General features: G+C 47.9%; 2 protein-coding genes across 3 annotated transcripts in view; both read left to right on the forward strand.

Moving 5' to 3' along the window:
* The first annotated feature begins 2,885 nt into the window (after positions 1 to 2,885).
* On the forward strand, positions 2,886 to 14,060 carry CA5A (carbonic anhydrase 5A). Of its 2 annotated transcripts, XM_058155375.1 has the most exons (7): positions 2,888 to 3,120; positions 5,064 to 5,261; positions 9,053 to 9,171; positions 10,143 to 10,238; positions 10,776 to 10,838; positions 11,321 to 11,476; positions 12,595 to 14,060. In XM_058155375.1, the coding sequence occupies exons 1-7, from the start codon at positions 3,003 to 3,005 to the stop codon at positions 12,802 to 12,804; spliced, it is 960 nt and encodes a 319-aa protein (XP_058011358.1). In that variant the 5' UTR covers positions 2,888 to 3,002; the 3' UTR covers positions 12,805 to 14,060. The 2 variants fall into 2 exon arrangements, with proteins under 2 accessions (XP_058011360.1, XP_058011358.1); XM_058155377.1 differs by lacking the exon at positions 11,321 to 11,476 and having other exon boundaries at positions 2,886 to 3,120.
* A 3,952-nt stretch (positions 14,061 to 18,012) lies between these two features.
* Positions 18,013 to 21,767, forward strand: part of SLC7A5 (solute carrier family 7 member 5) — a 28,903-nt gene continuing 25,148 nt past the window's right edge. Inside the window, exon 1 of the mRNA XM_058154976.1 lies at positions 18,013 to 18,650. Coding sequence (XP_058010959.1) covers positions 18,104 to 18,650 — 547 coding nt within the window. The 5' untranslated portion in view covers positions 18,013 to 18,103. The remainder of the gene's footprint in view (positions 18,651 to 21,767) is intronic.

The following is a 21,767-nucleotide window of genomic DNA, read 5'->3' on the forward strand; positions in this document are numbered from 1 at the left end:
GAAACATACTAGCATTTCATATTTTACTCTCCCTGGTGGGTTGTTGTTTTTTCTTTTTTCACAATTACTGCCAAAACTTTTTAGCATGAATGCAAATCCACAGGAAATTTTGAGTCAGTTCTTCCCATCTAGTACAACAGTGTGACTCACGCAAGTAACTGTGGATGTGTTTTTCTCCCTTTTCTTGGCCTTGTCAAAGGATTCCTCAAACAGAGGCCAAGAGTCATTTCAAAATATAAATGAATCCTTTGATTCCTTGCCCTGCTACATTTTCAAGCAGATTATTAGCATGAAAGATGGGCTATTCTACTCCACTTCATAAGTAATTCAAAGAGATCATCATGCTAGCTGGGGAATTCTGGGAGTTGAAGTCCATATATCTTAAAGCACGCTGGCTGGGGAAATCTGGGAATTGTGACCTAGGTTGGGAAAGGCTGTGCCAAGGCATTCTAGCTGAGTTTCTCAACCTTGGCAACTTAAAGATGGGTGGACTTCAACTCCCAGAATTCCCCAGCCAGCAAGGAGTTGAATTTCCACCCGCCTTCAAGTTGCCAAGGTTGAGAAACGTTTTTCTGGACATGCATGGGATGCCATGCAAAAAGGCAAATAGGAAATGAGCATAATAGGTTCATAGGATGGAGCCCAATCTTCCAGCAGGAATCCTCCTCAGTCATTCATTAGTTGGAGATTATACATTCCATTAAGATTCTCAAGGCTTAATCCCCCACGGAGAGCTTTCAATACAGGCTAAAACCAGAGAAGTGACCTCCCCCAGATGCCCTCTCTATCTAGCAGTGCCAAAGCCCTGGCCATGGGGGGGGGGGTGGAATGGGTAATGCGTGCCCCTCTCCAAAGTCTAAAAAAAGCACACGTTTGTGTGGTTCCATGGATGCAGAAAGCAAGCACCATCCACAGAACTGTCTTATTTGTTTTCTGTTTGGGGTGAATCGCCATGGAGATTTTGCCAGCTCAGCCTCAGAGAAAAAGCCCTTTTGACAATACGGAGTGGTTTCAATTAACCTTCGCTGTGCCTGTAACCTAACCTATTCTCTCTAGCTTTATTGGGTGTTCCAAAGCCTTCCCATTTTAAAAACCTGCCTTAAATTCTCCCCCCAACCTCCACCCCTATATTTCCACCTTCCAATATGAGCATTCACTTGTCTTTGGGTTTCTCAGCCCATTAGTAGTGGGGACCAGCTATGCTCGTTCATCACACTAAGTTGTAAGCCACGGCTAGCAAACCATGATGGATGCACTCACACAATAACCTACATGAGAGTTGAATGGGGCGTCTGGTTCAGATAAGAAGACCTCGAGTAATACCTTGGCTTCTACTTTGTCACTGTAGTTTGGACGTGTACAGGTTTTAGCGTGTTGTGCAAGCACCGTTTATTTGCTAAGGATAAAATGTGCGCCACAGGTATTAATGTGCAGCTGTGTGCAGCATGCAGAGTTCCTTTAAAAGCCCCAAGGACAGGCTGCCTTTTAGAAGTCAGTTTTATACTTCTCAAGGGCAACCACGAAGGAAAACAGAAGAGCGTTATTTTACTAGAGCAGTTTCCTCAACCGCTTGAAGTTGTGTGGATTTCAGGTCCCAGGATTCCCCAGCCAGCTTGATCCTGAATTCTGGGAGTTGAAGTCCATGCATCTTTAAGCGGCTGAGGTTGAGAAAACTCTACTAGAGTAAAATAAAATCGCTCCAGTTCAGCTCTATCTGCACAAGACCTTACTATGTTCCTATGACAATCTGGACTGTGTCCAGTGGAGGTGGGGGGGACTAAGAAGTGGCCCTTTTGCACATGGAACAAGTGTGGAAGCACTCCAGCCAGAGCCAAGCTGCCTTCTTTATAATCCAAGCTGGGCACAGAGCCCTGGCGAACCTTCCCCTAACAGTATTGTTCAGTTTATTCACAATCAAAAAGTGAGATGCCCTTGGAATAGAACATTCCTTGAAACAAGCCCTTCAAATGATGGCGAAGTCAAATTCTTTATTTAGAGGAAAGAGTTAGAAATATCAATGCAGGCTCTGTTGTTGTTTTTTTAGAGACAGCCATTTTTCAAAGCCTATTTCAAGAAAGCCAGGCAAGGGAATGCTTTGGCTGTTTTTCCAGGCTCCGTGAACTCGCCCCCCACTCCACAAAGGAGGCGTTATATCTCTTAATTCACCCAAAGGAGCCAGGAACTTCTCTGCTCCCCAAGGAAGTTCATAAGCAACTGAAGCGGAGGCTGCTTTTTAGGGAAAAGTCCTTTGCCAGAGACAGCAGGCGGGGAGGCAAAGTCTCATCCATCAACGTTACAAAAAATTATTTTTCCAATCCAAAGACAGTCCCGTTGTCTTGGGCGGGGGGTCTCCAAACTTGGCCACTTTTAAGACTCGTGAAGTTCAACTCCCTGAATTCCCCAGCCAGCATTCGCGGTTGAAATCCACACAGGACTTCAAGCAGGTTGAGAAACGCTGGTTTTAGCCAAACCAACTTTTCCGAAATTTGCCCCGCGGGGAGAGGGTCTCGCTTTGCCCCTCCAGCCCACCCACCCCTGAAGAGCCCGGTTTATCGGGTCAACCCACCCCGTCTTTCTGCCCTTCCAGTCGGAGTTCCGTGTCTAGCCTGGGAACGGTTCCCACGACTGCCCCACTCTCTTAACTTTCACTTTTCAAAAAGTTTTTTCTTAGTTTATAATTTGGCACGCAAAGAAAACACAAAAAGTTTACTCGACTCTCAACCAGCCGGCTGCCGGTGGGAGGGGGCTTCCTACCCACCCACCCCGAAAAGAGGGGCTGGATTGCATAAAGCGGCTTCCTCCCCCCGTCGTCTCCCCAGAGACCCTCGCAAGCGCCGGGCTGCGGGCTCCGCCCCGGGAAGCCTCAATCTGGGGCCGGGCAGCGACGCTCAGCTGGGAGGAGGAGCCGGCCAAGGAGGCTGCCCGCCCAGCCGGCCAGAAGCTCCGCGCCGGCGTCTGGTGGTCCAGGCGGGCGGAGCGACCGGAACCGGCCGGTCGCCACCATGGCCCGGCTGCTCCTGCCGCTGCTACTCCGCCAGGCGCCCGCAGCCTTCGCCGGCCCGACCGGAACGCGCCGCTGCAGCCTCGGTGCCTGCGCTTCCTATCGCCTCCGGGACGGCGGTGAGTGGCCGGCGGGGAAGGAGGGAGGGACCCTCTTCCCTCCTTCCTTCCTTCTTTCCCTTTTCTTCCTTCCTTCTCTCATCCCTTCCTCCCCTCCCCTTTCCCCACCCTTTTCCTTCCTTCCTTCCTTCCTTCTCCTTCTTCTCTCCTTTCCATTTTCTTCCTTCCTTCTCTCATCCCTTCCTCCCCTCCCCTTTCCCCACCCTTTCCTTCCTTCCTTCCTTCCTTCCTTCCTTCCTTCCTTCCTTCCTTCCTTCCTTCCTTCCTTCCTTCCTTCCTTCCTTCTCCTTCTTCTCTCCTTTCCATTTTCTTCCTTCCTTCTCTCATCCCTTCCTCCCCTCCCCTTTCCCCACCCTTTTCCTTCCTTCCTTCCTTCCTTCCTTCCTTCCTTCCTTCCTTCCTTCCTTCCTTCCTTCCTTCTCCTTCTTCTCTCCTTTCCATATTCTTCCTTCCTTCTCTCCTCCTCCCTCCTCCCTCCTCCCTTTCCCCACCCTTTTCCTTCCTTCCTTCCTTCCTTCCTTCCTTCCTTCCTTCCTTCCTTCCTTCCTTCCTTCCTTCCTTCTCCTTCTCTCCTTTCCATTTTCTTCTTCCTTCTCTCATCCCTTCCTCCCCTCCCCTCTTTCCCCACCCTTTTCCTTCTCTCCCTCCCTCCCTCCCTCCCTCCCTCCCTCCCTCCCTCCTTCCTTCCTTCCTTCCTTCCTCTAAGCAGCTCCAGTTTGAGGGATCCAGCTTCCTCCCCCCAAGGTTTCCATCTTAGCCACCTCTTGCCCCCTTTAATAGCACCCCCTCCCAGCTGTTTAGAAACACCAGAGGGCAGAAAGGAATAGGGGTGGGAGGGGTGATGATGGTTTCCGGTTTTTTTTCTTTGGGTTAGAAGATGGTGGCTTCAAAAGAGAGCATCAGTTTGTCCCAAGGCAGAAGTTTTGGGGAGCTGCACTCATTTCATCAGAAAACCTGTTTCCCCCACCAGGCCTTCCGTCCTCCTTCCCTATCCCCCCCTCTTGCTTCCCCCCAGCCTTTTCCAGGTATTTTCCCTTGGCTTCTGCTGAGGATGGATTCCCCGTGTTTGGAAAACCAAAGCCAAACTCCCTTCCTGCCTTTCTCCATCTCCAGGCAGTGTTTATTCTCCTGCTATCACCATATCCCAGATTCAATCTATTTGCACAGACTTGCCTCCCAAAGAAAGGAATGGGGAGTTTTTTCTGGCCCTTGGCTATTAGGTAGCCCTGCAATTCAACCCCTGGAGATGTTTTCATGGGGAAGGATCGCCTGGTTCACCGGATCTGGATTTTCGGTGCCGCCTCCATTATTTTGTTAACCAGGGCACTGACTCATTTCAAAACAAAGAGAAAGAAACTCATCAGATCAAACTTATCACCCGGAGATAATTGAGATGTCAAGGAAGAGAATGGCCCATAACAGAATTTCATCCTGTATACACGCAGTGAGTCAGTGCCCTGCTTAGCAAAATAAAGGAGGCTGCGTGGAAAAATTGTGTGGGCATCTGTGCAGCATTTCACCAGGTGTCCCCCTGGGCCTGAAATCCAATACCACTTGAAAACTTAACTGAAATTTCTCCTCAACCTACGGAGCTGTTATTCCTGGAGAATGAAAACTTGAAGGCTTTAAGCTAAAGCTACCTTTATCACTTCATAGCTGCTAGGACTGAATGTTTCTTCAATAGTCTCTATAGCCATGTTTCTCAAACTAAGTAACTGTGAGATGGGTGGACTGCAACTCCCAGAATTCCCTAGTCAGCATGCTGGCTGGGGAATTCTGGGAGTTGCAGTCCACCCACCTTAAAGTATGCTGGCTGAGGAACTCTGGGAGTAGAAGTCCATTTATCTTAAAGTATGCTGGCTGGGCAATTCTGGGAGTTGCAGTCCACCCATCTTCAAAATTGCCAAGGTTCCTAAATCCTGGTCTACCCCCTCTCCTTCCAGTACACCCCCTCTGGCAGAGCCCAATTACTATCCCGGGAGGCAGCCGCCAGTCTCCGATCAATATCCAGTGGCGAGACAGTGTTTATGACCCTCATCTGAAACCCCTGGAAATCCGCTATGACCCGGACACTTGTCTCCACATGTGGAACAACGGATACTCCTTCCTGGTTGAGTTTGAGGACACCACGGATAAATCAAGTAAGAGCAACTGAAACTTAAGGTGTACGGTGAGTTTTCAGAGGCTGAACGTAGAAGCAATGACTTGAAAAGGAATTTGTGCCGGTTAGCAGAAAGATTTCAAAATCCAAGTAACTCTGAAAAGTGTAGTAGACACGGTCATGCTTAGGGGTGTGTGTAGGTATATACTTCGCACCATCAGATATTTTGTGGTCGAGTTGCTTGTGCCCCAATTAGCCAAGGGGGTGTCTAATAAACCACCTGGGTCTTTTCTCTGTACAGTTCCCCAGATTTGTTGTGCCTGCAAAAATTCTCTTCCAAATGCAAGCTAGCTGACATTTAAAAAATTAATTATCGTTCTTTAAGTAGAGGGCACTCTTCCAAAACCTCTGATCCCCTGTGCTCAGTTTTTACCTTGCCTTTTGCGTCTGTAAATACAAGATGCCATCTGCGTGCTTTCATACTGCTTGTTGTCTGATGAAAGGTGCTTGGCAATCTATATTACCGAAATGTAAACGCTGGTTATCACCTTGACTCAGCTGACAGATAAGCTTTCTGAATAAGGCACCTGAAAGGATCTGAAAAAGATAGGGCCTCCCTATTAAGCAATGCCTGTTCTGCTCTCCTGGTCTTGGGAAATCTTTTATCCTGTATCTGGCCAAGCTTTGCACGGGCCTTATTTCTCTCTCTCTCTCTCTCTCTCTCCCCCTCTTTTTAAGAAAGAAAAAAAAAAGGTCAACTTTATCAGCTGACTTAAGACTATGCCTTCTGTGCTCCTACAGCTATGCTATTCCATCACACAGGAACAGGATTGCCTGGGGCAGAAATTAAAAGAACCCCTTAATGCAGGGATTTCCAACCTTGGTCCCTTTAAGACTTGTGGACTTCAACTCCCAGAGTTCCTCAGCCAGCTTTGCTGGCTGAGGGACTCTGGGAGTTGAAGTCTACAAGTCTTAAAGGGACCAAGGTTGGAGACCCCTGCCTTAATGGCTTTGCACAATTGTGAACAATCCGGTCTGTGAATCAGTGTCAGGCCGCTCAAGTATTAAATCCTGCTTTGAGAAAGAGCATACAAATGTAAGTGCTGGGTAACACTCTGGGTTTGAAGGCAAAATGTGGAACCGACAGAGCATCGGTATGCAAACCCTTAAAGCAGCCTCAGGCATGATATCTGCTGTTGCATTGTTTGCTTGTTTTGCCTTGGAATCCAATGTATGGCACATCCCAAATTTTTAATGGCCTGATGTTGCTGAACTACAAGTCCCAGCATCCCTCATAGGATGAGGGCTATTGGGAGTTACAGTTCAGCAGCCCCTGTTCCCACTCCTTGGATCAAGCTCAACCTTAGGGGTTCGTCCACCTAGTTTTTGGAGTAACACAGCAGTGCTTTATGACAAGGGTCTCTAAACTTGGCAACTTTAAGACTTGTGGACTTTAACTCCCAGAATTCTCTAGCCAGCATGTGGACTTCAACTCTCAGAATTGGTCGGCTGGCTGGGGAATTCTGGGAGTTGAAGTCCACACATCTTAAAGTTGCCACGTTTGAGAAACACCGCTTTCCTGCACTTTTTCCCTTTGTGTTCTTTGTTGTTTTTCAGAAACATAAATGCTTATGTTCACCCTTCTTTCTCCTTTACTTTTAATGCTGTCTCCTTCTTTTAGTTTTTGGGGTCTCTGTCTCTCTCTCTCTCCCTTTCTTTCTCCTTGCTTCTGCCCTTCAAGGAAAATAAAATCAGAGAAGAGGAAAAGTGGATTAAAGCTAAAGTTGAGAAGGAAAGACAGTGCAGGAAGGTAAGTCAATGGGCATAGAAACAGGATACCGGACAAAATGCCCTCAGATTTGTAGCCAGGGTGAAAGAAGATTGGTGGCGGGCACACAGGATGGCAGCTAGGGGACAAATATCAAAATACATACTGCTGGTATTCTATTGATGTGTATTGCTGGTATTCTGGTGACTGGTAGAACGTGTAGAAGAGAAGGACATTGTGGCTCGGGGACAGAAAGGTTTCCAAAATGCTAATGCGAAGTTTCATCCCCAACCAATGGAAACCTTGCAGTTGCCAAGGGCTCAAGCTAGCAAAAAAAAGCCACACGGTGTTTTTTGTGACTTCCTTCCCACCTTAATTAGAAGCTTGGGATCTACTTCTGGTATTTGACCCGTCAGGAATGTGGCTTGAGGGCTGTATTTCAAGTTTTTTCCTGGTTCTGGGTCAGATCTGAAAGTAAACAGCTGCGTTTGGCTTCTGAAATTCTGCGCACCCTTTGGTGTCCACAAGAGGGCGGCCATGCTCAGCCTTTTCCGTCATTCTCGGAAAATCTCAAAATGGGGGGGGGGGGAACAGGAAACGGAGAAACGGCCGTTTTGGTTCTGCCGGCTGTTGAGAAATCATTAGACTTTCCAGGGCTCAGGATATTCTTTTCTATTCCCTGAGATACAAACCTATCTGACAGATGCAACTACAGTTGGAATGGATAAAAATGGATTTGTGGTGTCATAATTTAACCCTTCCAGCTTTGCTCTCTTCTCCTTGGAGAAAATGTTAGGCCAGGAGGTCTTAATTTGCTTAAAACATCACTTTTTGACAGTTGAAGATTGATCTGTTCCCAGTTTACCTGCCAAAGCAAGCAATGTATTATAAAACCGTTGCTGGGCTTGGCATCAAATGTCAATTGTTGCGCTTTGTTGAGATTTTTCCTGGGCGAAGAGATCAGAATACACACCTGACATCGATAAGGCTGTGTTGTTAAAAACTGTGTCCAAGATTTTGCATGCACTGAATTGGACAATTACACCCTGATCATCTGCAGGCCTGGCTTTTTTAGAAGCCTACTTGACTGCTGGGCTCCGAGAATCTTTCTGGCTTTTATGGTGACCAATATTGATCAGGAGGCCAGAAATAGCTCTGGAAAGACCATGGATCAATGAAGACTCTATCTTTAGTTCTGGGGATACAAGCACCTTGGAGCTACTCTGTCCAGAGACTCTTATTTACCAAAGCAGAGGAGATCCGTTACATGCCAAGTAAATTTTCTCCTAAAATGCCAGTGATCGTTTGAGTTAGAATTGGGTGGTATCAGCCTCACTTAGTTAGACCAGACTGGGAGTTGAGTTCCTCAATAAAGGCTACTTTACTGAGATGGGTTCTAATACAATAATTTTGCAAATCAAATTATTCTGGGCATCTTTCCCCCTCTTATACTTCATTGGATTGTGGAGGTGTCTGCATGAACTCTTCCCAATGTAGGATAGAATAGAATAGAATGGAATGGAGTGGAGTGGAGTGGAGTGGAGTGGAGTGGAGTGGAGTGGAGTGGAGTAGAGTAGAGTAGAGTAGAGTAGAGTAGAGTAGAGTAGAGTAGAATAGAATAGAATAGAATAGAATAGAATAGAATAGAATAGAATAGAATAGAATTTTATATTGGCCAAGTGTGATTGGGTACACAAGGAATTTGTCTTGGTGCATATGCTCTCAGTGTACATAAAAGAAAACGATACCATAAGCTCCAAATGGCCTTTTGATGGTTTGAAGCCATTAACAAGTGGTCCAGAATCCAGGGTCCCCTTGTGCAGACCCCTCCTCTACACCCCCATCCCCCTGAAGCAGGGGTGGGTTCTATTTACCTTTACTAATGGTTCGCATCGTGCCCGCGCGCGCTTGCTCCACGCTTGCTCCGCATGCGCAGAAGAGTTTTGATGATGTTTGGGTCAGAGGGCGGAGCCTCCTGCCGGTTTAGTACCGGTTCTATAGAACCAGACCAAACCGGGGGCAACCCACCACTGCCCTGAAGGCATGCCTTTTCTCCACATTAGTCATAACGGGAGGTCCCCTGGAGAACAACTACCGGCTGAAGCAGTTCCATTTTCACTGGGGGGCTGTCAACGAATGGGGCTCCGAGCACACCGTGGACTGCCAAGTGTTCCCAGCTGAGGTAAGAGGAAGATCGGGGAGGCAGGGAATACTGTGGGTCCCATCCCCAAGGGAGATACACCTGGTGGGACCCAGAAGAAGGGCCTTCTCTGTGGTGGTTCCCTCTCTCTGGAACATCATTTTCCCCAGAGATTAGAACCGCCCCCACCCTAATTCTCTTCTGGAAGGCACTGAAGACCTGGTTCTGCCAGAGAGGGATGGAGCCCATTAAATGGCTCATGTGATCTGTTGTTGCTGGGGCAGGAGGTAGGGATCAGGGGTGATTTTATTACATTAATTTCAGAGGTGGGTTTCAGCAGGTTCTGACCAGTTCTGGAGAACCAGTAGTGGAAATTTTGAGTAGTTCGGAGAACCAGTAGTAAAAATTCTGACTGGCCCCATCCCCATCTATTCTCTGCCTCCCGAATCCCAGCTGATCGGGAGGAAATGGGGATTTTGCAGTAATCTTCCCCTGGAGTGGGGTGGGAATGGAGATTTTACAGTATCCTGCCTCTGCCACGCCCACCAAGCCACATCCACAGAACCGGTAGTAAAAAAAATTAAATCCTCCACGGATTAATTTATTTGATTTTTTAATAAATTTTACTGTTTTTTTTAATGTGATTTTTTTAATATTCTGTAAGCCGCCTTGAGTCACCATGGGCGAATAGGCAGCAATATAAATTAATTAATAAATAAAAAAAAGATTAGCCTAGATGCTTGTAAGGTGAATGAGATGATGGGCTCTTCCCCCATCATTCCCCCAAAGGTGGTCCAGAGAGATAGCTTAATTTCTGGGGAAGCGGCATCTCATTCTGCACCCAGGAAAGGCGTGCAGGTCTTACCACTCCCAATGGCTTCATAGCTTGCAACTGCTCTTCGCCTCAGGCACTGTGGTTTCTCTGGAGCTGCCTTGTGGACAGCTGTCCAGAGCATCGTCTTCCAGGATGTCCCCTCTTTGAAAAGACTTAGGGTTCCCCTTGTTCCTTCCAGCTGCATTTGGTTCACTGGAATTGCTGCAAATTCGGAAGTTTCGAAGAAGCTCTAATGGACGAAAATGGTTTGGCTGTCATCGGGGTTTTTTTGAAGGTATGGTTGAAAAATGGCAATTTTCCTATTGTTCCTCCCAATCTGTTGTTGTTTTTCTTACACAATAAGCATCGTTTAAGTAACTGTGTTTGTTTTGATTTCTTTGTGGTTTGCATGGATGTGTGTGTGTGTGGGTGGGTGGGTGGGTGTGGGTGTGTTTATCTTGCAATAACAGCCTCAGAATATAATTGGGGGACCTGGCCAATTTTATACGCAAACTGTCAGGGTGGGGATATAGGAAGGAAGGTGTAAATAGAGACAAAAGCAGACCTGTGGGAAGGAAGGGGGAGGAGAAGACCAACTTTGGCCATAAGTCCTTCGTGTAACGGATAAAGAAACTTCTCTGCAGAGAGCCAGCAACTTTGTTTATTTTGGGATTTTTTTTCTTGGGTGATCTTTCAGAGAAGCCATTAGTGGGGAAATGGGTGGGATCGGAAGATCAGAAACCCCCGTTGTCCTAAAGTTTATCAAGGAGTAGAGATGTTATTGGTACAAAACCTTTAGATCTGAATCCAAAACTTATCTCTGCTTTGACAGCTTGGAGCCAATCATAATGGCCTGCAGAAATTAGTAGATGCCTTGCCATCCATTAAGTATAAGGTAAGATGGAAGTTGACTTCTTTCCTACTTGCCTGGACTGCCCTGTCTACTCAGAGGAAGCAGAGTACTGCCTTTTAATTCTTGCTTCCTAAAAGTGGAAGAAGAAAGACGAAGATGAGTGGGCATACAAGGGGATTTTTATAATCTGTATGTCAACTCTGAAGCGGGCCCGACTAAGGCCATCTTGGAGGCTTCAGTGCTGCCACAATGGTGATGAGGGAGAGGGACGGGGGAAAAGAGATAGCTGGGGTCTTGTAGCCAAAACAAAATAGTTTACCCCTGAGAACCAAGGACAGTCTATGCCAATATGATATATCCAACAAACCTTTGAGGAACCTACTTGCCTCGGAGTTCTGTTTGCTATGGGTGTATTACTTGGAACTCTGACATTACGTTTCAAAAACCGAAGAGGATATTTGCAAACAGGGAACACCTTACAGCTGTCCCAAACTAACTGTGTTGCTGTTGGTGAAATTTCTTAGGATTCTCTGGTTGAACTGGAAGAGTTTGATCCTTCCTGCTTGTTGCCTTCATGTCCAGATTATTGGACTTACTCGGGATCTCTGACCACCCCTCCGCTTTCAGAGTCGGTCACCTGGATCATCAAGAAGAAAGCCATTGAGGTTGATGAAGACCAGGTCTGTCAAAGGGGAACCAGATTTGAGAAAGGGGAAGGAACCATGCCATCCAAAATCATGCTTAGCAGTAATTTATGGATAGACTTCACATTTCCCACTCAGCTGTGGTTTGTTTCAACCATAATTTATGGAACAAAGACTAGTGGTTTGATCTGGGTATAAGGGCAAGTCATAAACCATGGTTGGTTTTGTACATCAGGCCAAGCCGTAGCTAAACAAATGATGTTATGGCTTCATCCAGGATTCTCTTGTGAAAGAGATGCAAAGGACCCAGGTTGAAATAGGAGATGAGCTGAAATTTGATCCATAGGCATGGCAGAACAAGTTCCTGCCCTGTCAGTCTTCCCACTTTAACCATTGTCCTTATTGCAACGTACGTAAAGGTACTTTTGTGCGGATAAACGGAGAGTAGAGGATTGAGCTGTCTTGGGATCAGCAGGATGGAGAGAGAGAAAGTTGGATGTCCTCCATCGTGGCTGGTGGTGACAACCATTCTACTCTGGCTTAATGTGAACCGCTCCAATCTTGATTGCAGAAAATATGACTTCAGTAACAGAGTTGTTAATACTTGGAATACACTACCTGACTCTGTGGTGTCTTCCCAAAATCCCCAAAGCTTCAACCAAAAACTGTCTACTATTGACCTCACCCCATTCCTAAGAGGTCTGTAAGGGGCGTGCATAAGAGCACAAGCGTGCCTACTGTTCCTGTCCTATTGTTTCCTTTCATTATATCCAATTAATATAGTTATTACATACTCATATATGCTTATATATTGTATAGTTATTTCATGCTTATGCTTATATATACTGTGACAAAATAAATAAATAAATAAATAAAATATCTAGCTTAACTATTGCAACTACCTGGATCCTGAGTTGGGAGTAGTTGAACCCAGGGTAGAACTCATGTGCAGGATAAAAATGCAAAAAGATTAGAAGTCCCATTGCGTCTTCCAGATTCTCCGCTGTGCTGCAAATGCTCCTGTTGCATTTGAAGGCTCCTGTCGGCCAGTCTGGGCTGAGAAGGTCGAGTCCTTTCCAGGAGCTCTTCAGGGGACCCACGAGAATGCCATCTCCTTGCCCTCCCTTCTCTTGACTGCTGTTTCTCCTCTCCAGCTCGAGGTCTTTCGGATGCTGCTCTTTAGCCCGGCTGGAGAAGACGAGAAGAGGATGGTGGACAACTTCCGTCCACTGCAGCCCATCATGGACCGAACAGTCCGCTCCTCCTTTCCAAAGCGCTTCTGGCAGGACGTGGAAAAGCCGCTGGAGGACCAGATGTTCCGCTCCCGTGAGATGGGGCCCCTTCAGGACACTCTGCATCTTTAAGAGGCCAAATGTGATTATCTGCGCCCGAAAAGTAGTTTAGCATCAAACTGGGGACAAGATCCGTGGCTTCAAAGGGGCCGAGAGATTTCTGGTCCTTCCCTCTTCCAAAAGGCTGCCCTCGTAGTGTGAGAACTGCTTGGACTCTTCTCCCCAAGAACAGATCAAAGCACCAGTTAGGACTCCAAGCCTCACCTCTGCTGTCCAGGTGTTTCTCCATCAGCAGATGTTGCGTTGGAGGAGCTGAATAGTTGGGCAAGGCCTCTCCGAGGACCTCTAAGGAACCAGGTCTGGTCACTGAGAGAGGGAATTTATACAATTTGACAAGGGCAGCAATTTGATTTGGGTGTCAAGCTACTTTGACCCAGATGCCAGGATTGTAACAACCTGAATTGCCGATTGTTCTGGGAATTATAGTATTAACGCACCTGAGGGCAATTCTGTTGCAGAAACTTTTGCCAGACGGCCTAAGCCTCATCTACCTCTAACGGGTAGTCTAACTTTATAGCCGTTCCTCTCCTCCCCCAGCAATTTTTCTGTCTCTGTACATACAAGAGGCTGGGAGTTATTTGGGGTCTAGGAAAGAAGGGGAAAATCTTTTCTGTTTAAATCAGCAGATTTGAATGGATTTCGGGCTATGAAACAACCAGGCGCCCTAAGAAGGAAATACCTAACATAGGCACAATATACATTACAAGGAAACATGATAGGATCCATTTCCTATCCTAAATATGTGTACTTAACTGATGCACAAAACCTGCCAGATTGTAAATATGCATATATTTTTTTTCATTCTGTAGCACTTTGATAGCCTTTAAAACACAAACACTAGATAGAGCCTGCACAGTGCCTGACCCTGTGGGAGAGAATCAATTCCTTGTAGCAGCTTGCTAAACCTTCATTTGAGGTTTAGTGAGCACACATTTGGTGCCATAACTGATATGGGGCATTCAAGATGTGAAGTCCTGGTCAGCCACATAGGAGGACTTGTGTGTTAACAACCTTAATTTGTGTGTATCGAAGCAGGAACAAATCAAGCCTTACAACATTGCTGCACAAGCTTGACGATTTTAAGATGTGACTTTCTGTTTTTCATATCAGAGTGTTTTGTATCTCCTAAGTCCTTTTTCCTCTACCTGTAAAAGAATCGGAATAGGCGGCCTGAGAGATTGATGAATCTATTCAGCTTTTATAAAAACGGCGCAGAAAGGAAGCTTACGCTGTTAGGCATCTTTATAATAAATATGACGTTTTCTCTCTCCGTTGTCCAGAAGTTATTTCAGCTATATTTGCCTTGGGAAAGAGGGAGGAGAGAAAATGAATTGTTTCATTGTGTGGGAAGTGACAACAACTAGATAAAAATGTTTTCTCCTAAAATGCACTGAGAGGGGAAAACAATATCCTACTGTTTTGACGGCAACACTTGTTGAGGAATAATGTGGACGGTTCATTATGGTCTCGAAGCACAGGAAATACGTCCTCTCAACACACGCCTGCTTCTGTTTTGGATGCTATTGTCTTTGCCAGGCGACCTATGAAGAAGAGAGCCCCGTCTGCAGAACAACTGAATTCTGCAAATTGACAGTTTTCAAAAATGAGAGAGGCCTTCTGAAGGGAAACTGTGTGTGTGTGTGTGTGTGAATGTTGGACAAGGCTGGCACTTCACACTTCATTTGTAGCAGAATATAGAATAGAATAGAATTTTTTATTGGCCAAGTGTGATTGGACACACAAGGAATTTGTCTTGGTGCAGATGCTCTCAGTATACATAAAAGTAAAGATACCTTCATCAAGGTACAACACTCACAACACTTAATGATTGTCATAGGGTACAAATTTAACAATGGTAGTCATAGGCTACAAATAAGCAATCAGGAAACAATCAAATCAGTATAAATCATAAGGATACGAGCAACAAAGTTACACTCGTAAGTGGAAGGAGATGGGTGATGGGAACGATGAGAAGATTAATAGTAGTGCAGATTTAGTAAATAGTTTGACAGTGCTGTGGGAATTATTTGTTTAGCAGAGTGATGGCCTTCGGGAAAAAACTGTTCTTGTGTCTAGTTGTTCTGGTGTGCAGTGCTCTATAGCGTCATTTTGAGGGTAGGAATTGAAACAGTTTATGTCCTGGATGTGAGGGATCTGTAAATATTTTCAGGGCCCTCTTCTTGATTCGTGCAGTATACAGGTCCTCAATGGAAGGCAGGTTGGTAGCAATATCTTGAATATAGGAAGCTAACGGGTGATAACATGGCCCAAAGCAACATTATGAGCTTCTTGTCACTTCGGTGTCACCAAAGAGGCAGAAAATGAACGCAACCATGATTTTCTAGATTTTTTTGCCCTGGTAGGGCAGTTGTTGGATTTTCAAATTCTATTGAAGAGTTTACTCCTTGGGAAATGCATAACCAGGTTTTTTTAACTAGGTTTAGCAGAGGTGTATAGAAGAAAAACATCTCTAACTCTCCCACAGAAAGAAATCTAAACCAAAGTCTGTCCTGAAAAGAGGAAAAGGTTCCTTGCTGGGTGCCGCAAACCCCCCACCCCCTGGAGATGGGCTGAGGACCAAATCGAGGGTTAAACTATGGTAGAGGAGCCCTTCATGGTTGACCCGCCCCAGATGCTGTGGGGTTCACAACTAGCTTGCTTTTAGAAGTAGCATGCTGTTTTCTGGAGATTGTGTGAGAAGTCACTTCTGCCTTATCTCTTGACTTTGGCTAAATCCCTTTGATGTGACAATCCTGCCCTCGCCTGGGCCTTAGCACAAGGAGCCGGTCTTCATAATCAAATCCCCTTAAAAGGTTTTGCGGCTGAATGCAGAGTAATAATGGGGAAAGGACTCGGAGCAGCTTTTTTACACACTTTTTACAAGACCGGCGTGCAAAAGGATCAGCTGCCTCTCGCCCTGAGCAAAGAGGACCTGAAGGATCCAGGTGGGAAGGAGGAACAGAAGGATGGCTTAGTCACCAGCGTCAACTTGCAATGGGAACCCATGAAAAGCCTTGGCAAGCAGGAATGACGTTCCAGTAGAAGACAACAATCCAGCAATTGAGCGGAAAAATCCCTAACTGCCGAGCAGAAAACCACAATCCACCAAAACAAGCCACCATAGATCAACAGGGAGCAACGCTAACTTCCATTTCTGGCGTTAATGTTGCTAGAGATGTGGGGCAAAGAAAGGTTTGTCCATGCGTCCGGAACATGACCTCTGTTGTCAAGGTACATGTTTTGTTTTACAGCAATTTTGCAAACACTGAAATTTTGGGCAAGGGCCACTAGAGGGCAGAATCCGACAAGGAGAAAAATACAAAAACAGCAAATACCCCAAAGTTTATTCCAGGCAACCAACAACTCCTTTTTATTTTCAGGTTATGTGATATCTGTCTGCTAGGTTTGTTTTCTTTCCCACCTGCCCCCATCAAGCCCAGTTTGGTCCGTGTCAGCTCCACCGAGTTAAAATTATATACTTGCATGTTTGTTTACTTTGTAAGAGGAGAGATGGATGAGTCTGCGTTGGGAAAAGAAAAAAGAAAAAAAAAAGCCAGGGATCAGGTATCGCTTTTTCCAGCTAAACCAATTTTATTAAAAAGGCAGAAGCTTTGGGGAGCTCCTTCCATCAAAAGGGTGGATTGCTGTACAGTCTAAGAGTCACTCCAGAGTGAGACGGGAAGCTTATCAATTTAATAAATAAATTAAGGTAGGCTGGATGGGTTGGTAATGCAGATGCCTCACCAATTACATGGAAAAATGATCAGTTTAACTATTGCAGGATATTAAAGGCCCATTTTATTTGTGGAGACCTTTTAACATTTTAACTTGCATGAAGCCTTTAGCTGGTCAGTGTGAGTTCTGTAGTTCTGCTCCTAGGCTAACATCTGGTACTTTAAGCAAATATATTTTCTCTGGAGGTGACGTGCCAGGTGAGGGAGCAGCGAAAACCAAACAGCCCAGTCGGTCATTAAGATATTAATCACTTTTGCTAGTTCATGGAAGAAAAAGCACTGAGAGCCCACAATTCTATTTGCAGCACACCGGGAAGGAAATATTCATTATAGACTGAATGACGTCATTAGTGAAAAATGTTACCATGGGCCCCCCTTTCAATAAAGGCAATCCAATCCAATGGGCTGCAATTATCTGTCTTTAAGACAATTTTTTTTTCAAAACGAAAGGTGCCCTCAGTGTAAGCCGAATGTATCCAATTTTTTGATTCCCACTTGATTATTTATTTGGATGTATGAACATACAATATAATTTGCCTACAATAAATTGGGCATGGCCTAAACGAGCATGTGTGTGAGTGTGTGTGGGGGGGAGATGAGACAAAATTTGATTTCTGGGTTTTTAAGTTCTAGGTTTTGTTGGTTGGAAAATATTGCACCGCTCTAAAATAGATGAAAAAACCATTTTTATTCGCCAAATAGAATAAGAGTTGGAAGAGACCTCAGAGGTCTTCTAGTCCAACCTCTTGCTGGAGCAGGAGACCCTGTACGGATCCTTTCAGACAAATGGCTGTCCAGTCTCGTCTTCAAAGCCTTCAGGGATGAAGCAGCTAAAACTTCTGGAGGAAGTTCCAGCCGTTTCATCTGCCTTATGACTTTCGAGGGGCCTCAGCACCTTGGCCGCCCTGGACCCCTCCTTCCCTAAGAATAATAACTTTAAAAATTACAAATAAATAAAATGTAACGTTATTTTTAAAATATCTCTCTTAAAGATCGTTTTAAAAATTATGTTTCAGGTGAGGTCGGTTCAACATTTCTGTGTTTTGGCCGAGAAGGCTCTCTTTTCCAGAGTTTTAGAAATCAAAGGATGGTGGATACTTACTGACTTACTAAATTAGATCCACGGTCGGAGGTTTCAACTGCGATGGGTTTCTTTGTCTGCTGCTTATGGTCAGTACTGACTCTGACACTAGTGATTCCGAGAACGACCCCCTCCCTTAATTTTGCCGGCGGCCTGCCAGCGTCGATTGCGGGGAGCTTCGGGGCAGCGCTTGGCCGTTCGGGGGTCTCAAGGCAAGGCAAACCGAGCGCTCCCAGAGCGCACGGGGCGCCCGCTACCATGAAGGCTGGCGAACCTGGCGCACGGCGGCGCTGGCTGAGGCTGAGCGCGCTCTCGCCTTCCTCTTCCTCCTCCTCCTCCTCCTGCTGCTGCTGCTACCGGCCAACCGGGGCGCGCTGCGGCGGGTGGGCGGGCGAGCCTTTCCCACGTGCCGGGGCGGGTCCCGGCCGGCTCAGGCGGATAAAAGGCGAGGGCGCGTGGCCCGGGCCGAGCGCGTGGCGCGTCCTCCGGCTGGACCATGTCGGGCGGTTCGGCCAAGAAGCGCGGCTCGGCGGCGTCGGCGGGAGCGGCCGAGGAAGAGGCGCGGGGGATGCTGGCGGGCCCGCGGGGCAACGGCTGCGCCTCGGCGGCGGATGAAGGGGAGGCGGGCGCCGCGGTGGCGCTGAAGCGCAACATCACGCTGCTGAACGGCGTGGCCATCATCGTGGGCACCATCATCGGCTCGGGCATCTTCGTGACGCCCACCGGGGTGCTGAAGGAGGCCGGCTCGCCCGGGCTGGCGCTGGTGATCTGGGCGGCGTGCGGCGCCTTCTCCATCGCGGGCGCCCTCTGCTACGCCGAGCTGGGCACCACCATCTCCAAGTCGGGCGGCGACTACGCCTACATGCTGGAGGTCTACGGCTCGCTGCCCGCCTTCCTCAAGCTCTGGATCGAGCTGCTCATCATCCGGCCCTCCTCGCAGTACATCGTGGCCTTCGTCTTCGCCACCTACCTACTCAAGCCCATCTTCCCCACCTGCCCCGTCCCGCTGGGCGCCACCAAGCTCATCGCCTGCCTCTGCGTGCGTGAGTAGCCCGAGCATGTGCGGAGGGCTGCGGGAGGGGAGGCGGAAAGCCGACTTAGTCCCTGGCGGCCTTGGGGAAACCGGCCGCCCCTTCCCCGTCCCTGGCCGGGCCGCGCAAGCCGCTGCTCTCCGACGTGGGAAGCTGACATCAGCCGCCCTCCTGCCCAGCCCGGGCCGAGGCTCGCGGGAGTCCGGAAAAGTTTCCCCGAGGCTCCTCCTGCCCTGCCCGCCCCCCCGCTCGGGTCCCGATCCCGGCCAAGCCGGCCTCTGATGCAAGCGAAGCGGCGCTGAGTCTGCAAACGCCGAATTTCAGCGGCTTGGGAGCTGCTTGCGGTGCCAACCTCGCTAGGCTCCGGAGCCAAGCAGGAAGGGAGTCTTTGCCCAGGCTGCAGCGGAGCCTTGCTTGGGGAAATTGCTCCCCCCGCCAGTTCGCCTTTCTATATTCCAACCTCCCCCCCAGGCCCCCAGTAAAGGGTTTCCAGGAATCGCCCCCAACCTCTCAGGGATTTGTTTGAGTGTCTCCAAGTCCCCCCAAGCCCCTTCTGCCTTTCTGAAAGCGGCTCAATCTTTCCAAACTGCCTCCTTGGCTGCCCCTTCCCTCCGCCCCCTCCCCAGCTCTTTCCCACCCACCCGTTTCTCCTTCCACAATGTAGCCCTGTGTCTCTCTTTGGCCATCATGGGTCCGGCCGGCTCTGACGTGGTTTGCATGCCCTGCGCCGCATCCGGCAGAAAATTGGGGCCAACCACATTGTGCTTCGTTGCACATGGAAGGGAGGTTGGCCGCTCCCCTTCTCCCCCCCCCCCGTAGCCCCAACCCCCTGTGGGAGAAAGAAACCCCGCGCCCTCCTTGGCCAAAGCGCGCAGATGCTCCCAGGTTGCGCGTTGAATCGGGGGTGGGGGGGGGCCTTTGATTTTTCTCTTCCAAAACCGGAGGGCCGTATTGTGTCGGTGGGGTAGGGCGGGGCTTCGGGATGGGAAACCCCTCCCTCTGCAAAGCCCCACCCGCTGCTTGTCCTTCCTCCCCCGGCAAGGAGGGGCTGGAAGTTTGCTCCGCTTGGAGGAAGCGGCTGACTTTCTCCGCGCGGGATGGAATCTCTCGACCTTCCTTCAAGAAAGAAGGGATCCTCCTGGGATCCTCGCATCGACTCCATGCCCTCTTAGCGCTCATCCGCAACAGGCAAAGGAAGGAGGGGAGCGGGGGTTCCCCGGTGCAGGTGCTTAGTGGAAAACCAGAAGCGTGGGGCAGGTCCTCTTTTTCTTTCCCTCCCTCTAAACTTCCGCTGGGATGCTTTGCATTTATTTGGGGAAACTGCAATCGCCAAGTTTCCAAGTTCGTTTGCAAATTCTGACAAGCTCCTTTGTATCCATCTGGCCTTCCGTTGTTTATTTCTGTTTGATAACAATTTCTCAAGGTCCCAGGCAGGAAAACCAGGCTGGGAGTGAAGATGTGGAACCCCCAGAAATTGCAAGCAATCTGACCTCTGCCTAGGAGTTAGCATTTCTCCCAGGAGGTCCGGCTGCTGCTTTCTCTCCTCCCTTTAAAAGGTCTCAGAAACAGGTGGGCAGGAGTTGCGCTGATGCTAAACTGTGGTTTGTTTCAACATTGCTTGCTAAATAACCCATAACCTGGATGTTGCAAGACTTGAGACTAAAACCACAGAGTCTAAACCAATCTGTGGAATGTAGCTGCAACAGGTTCAAAGAGCTTTTCTTCTTTTTGAGTTTTATCATTTTGATCCCTGGGCATCCACGCTGGCTGAGGATGATGGGATAGCAATCTAGGATGCCACTAAGACACTTTGAGAGAAGGGAAGTAACACCCAAGTTTCAGATTGTCTTATTATGTGGTTGAAGCTCTTTGGATCCTCATCTGTCCCCAGTGAATTGCTCAATGAAATGGAATCTGGGGTGGGGGTTATTCCCCCCATATACACACACACATCTTTTTCTGGCTTCAAAGTTGCTGAATAAAAAGATTGAGCTTTTTTCTCAACTTCCTTGAGCCAAAATCCCTGTTTGAGGTCGGTCCCTCCCTCCCTCCCTCCCTCCCACGTTCCCTAAGAGTTTATATGCCACCCATTTCTTAGGACACAAAGCGGCTAGCAAAAATCCCCAGCTGTTTTGAAGAACGACAGAAAACAAAATTTAAGTATCCAAGAAGAACTGAATAGTTAAGTGCTAAAGCAGCGTTTGGAAAACCTTTCTGTTTCCCCACAATTCATACCAAATTATTGATAAGCCCAAATTTGCATGTCTGGCCACACCCCTTCTATCTACGCCTGAAACCCAGGTGCAGACGTGGCTGTGCGATTAAGTCACTTTTCCACCTCTTGTCTTCCCCCCCTCCCCCCTGTCTTGAGGACAGAAGAGTTCTTAAAATCATGCCACACTTCTGCAGAACTTTCCTTGGCCCAGTAAAATGGGAACTCACAGCTGGGGGAAAGCTCCAGAGAAGAAGTGAAAGCAGAGAAGGTTCTTGGAGGGGCAAATTGGAGGGGAGGGCCTTTCCTTGACATGTGAACACCTCTGGAGGGCACCGGGTTGAAGAAGATTGACTGGTTTTGTTCCTCTACTCACTCAACCAGCTGATAGGTTTCCATTAGTCTTCCGCCTCTTGGTCTCCCGATGCTTCAGTTCATGGAGGAGGGCCCTGGGCAGCTTTAAAAGGTTGCTATTGTCTGATATTGGGGGACAGGAGAGTGACAGTCAGAGGCGCCTCAGGAGACAAAGGCGGTGGCCTCAGAGTGGCATTGCCACCGTGCTTAGAAAGGGCCATTTATTGGCTTGATTTTAAAATGATTGCAACCTCCCAACTGCGGGAGAAAGTCTTGGTGGCATCGAGGAAGAGCCTTTGGTCATCAAGGGTTGAGGGTTCATCTCTTATATCACCACCCTGTGAAGAGGGAGAGGAGCTTATCTGCATGCAACATGCCCTGCATGTTAACAGTTCAGCCCTCTGAGGAAGGCCAGGCAAGATGCACATACTAAGAGGGTAAGCTTATAGTAGAGGAATCCTGCAAAGCTGGAAGCGCTGCCTTAATGTTTATTTTGCAGCCAGCGTCCCATACCTCTTTTTCTTCTGCGTGCTGAGGGGCCTTTTGCCAGGAGAATTGGCTAG

Source organism: Ahaetulla prasina, chromosome 12, assembly GCF_028640845.1.
Source record: "Ahaetulla prasina isolate Xishuangbanna chromosome 12, ASM2864084v1, whole genome shotgun sequence".
NCBI lineage: Eukaryota > Metazoa > Chordata > Lepidosauria > Squamata > Colubridae > Ahaetulla > Ahaetulla prasina.

What these genes read in the sequence shown, in the direction of transcription:
- CA5A (XM_058155375.1), top strand. Translation starts at nt 3,003, where the DNA reads ATGGCCCGGCTGCTCCTGCCGCTGCTACTCCGCCAGGCGCCCGCAGCC. An exon ending in TGCCATCCATTAAGTATAAG is followed by an intron (nt 10,839 to 11,320) that starts GTAAGATGGAAG and finishes GAAATTTCTTAG; the next exon opens with GATTCTCTGGTTGAACTGGA. An exon ending in TTGAGGTTGATGAAGACCAG is followed by an intron (nt 11,477 to 12,594) that starts GTCTGTCAAAGG and finishes TCTCCTCTCCAG; the next exon opens with CTCGAGGTCTTTCGGATGCT.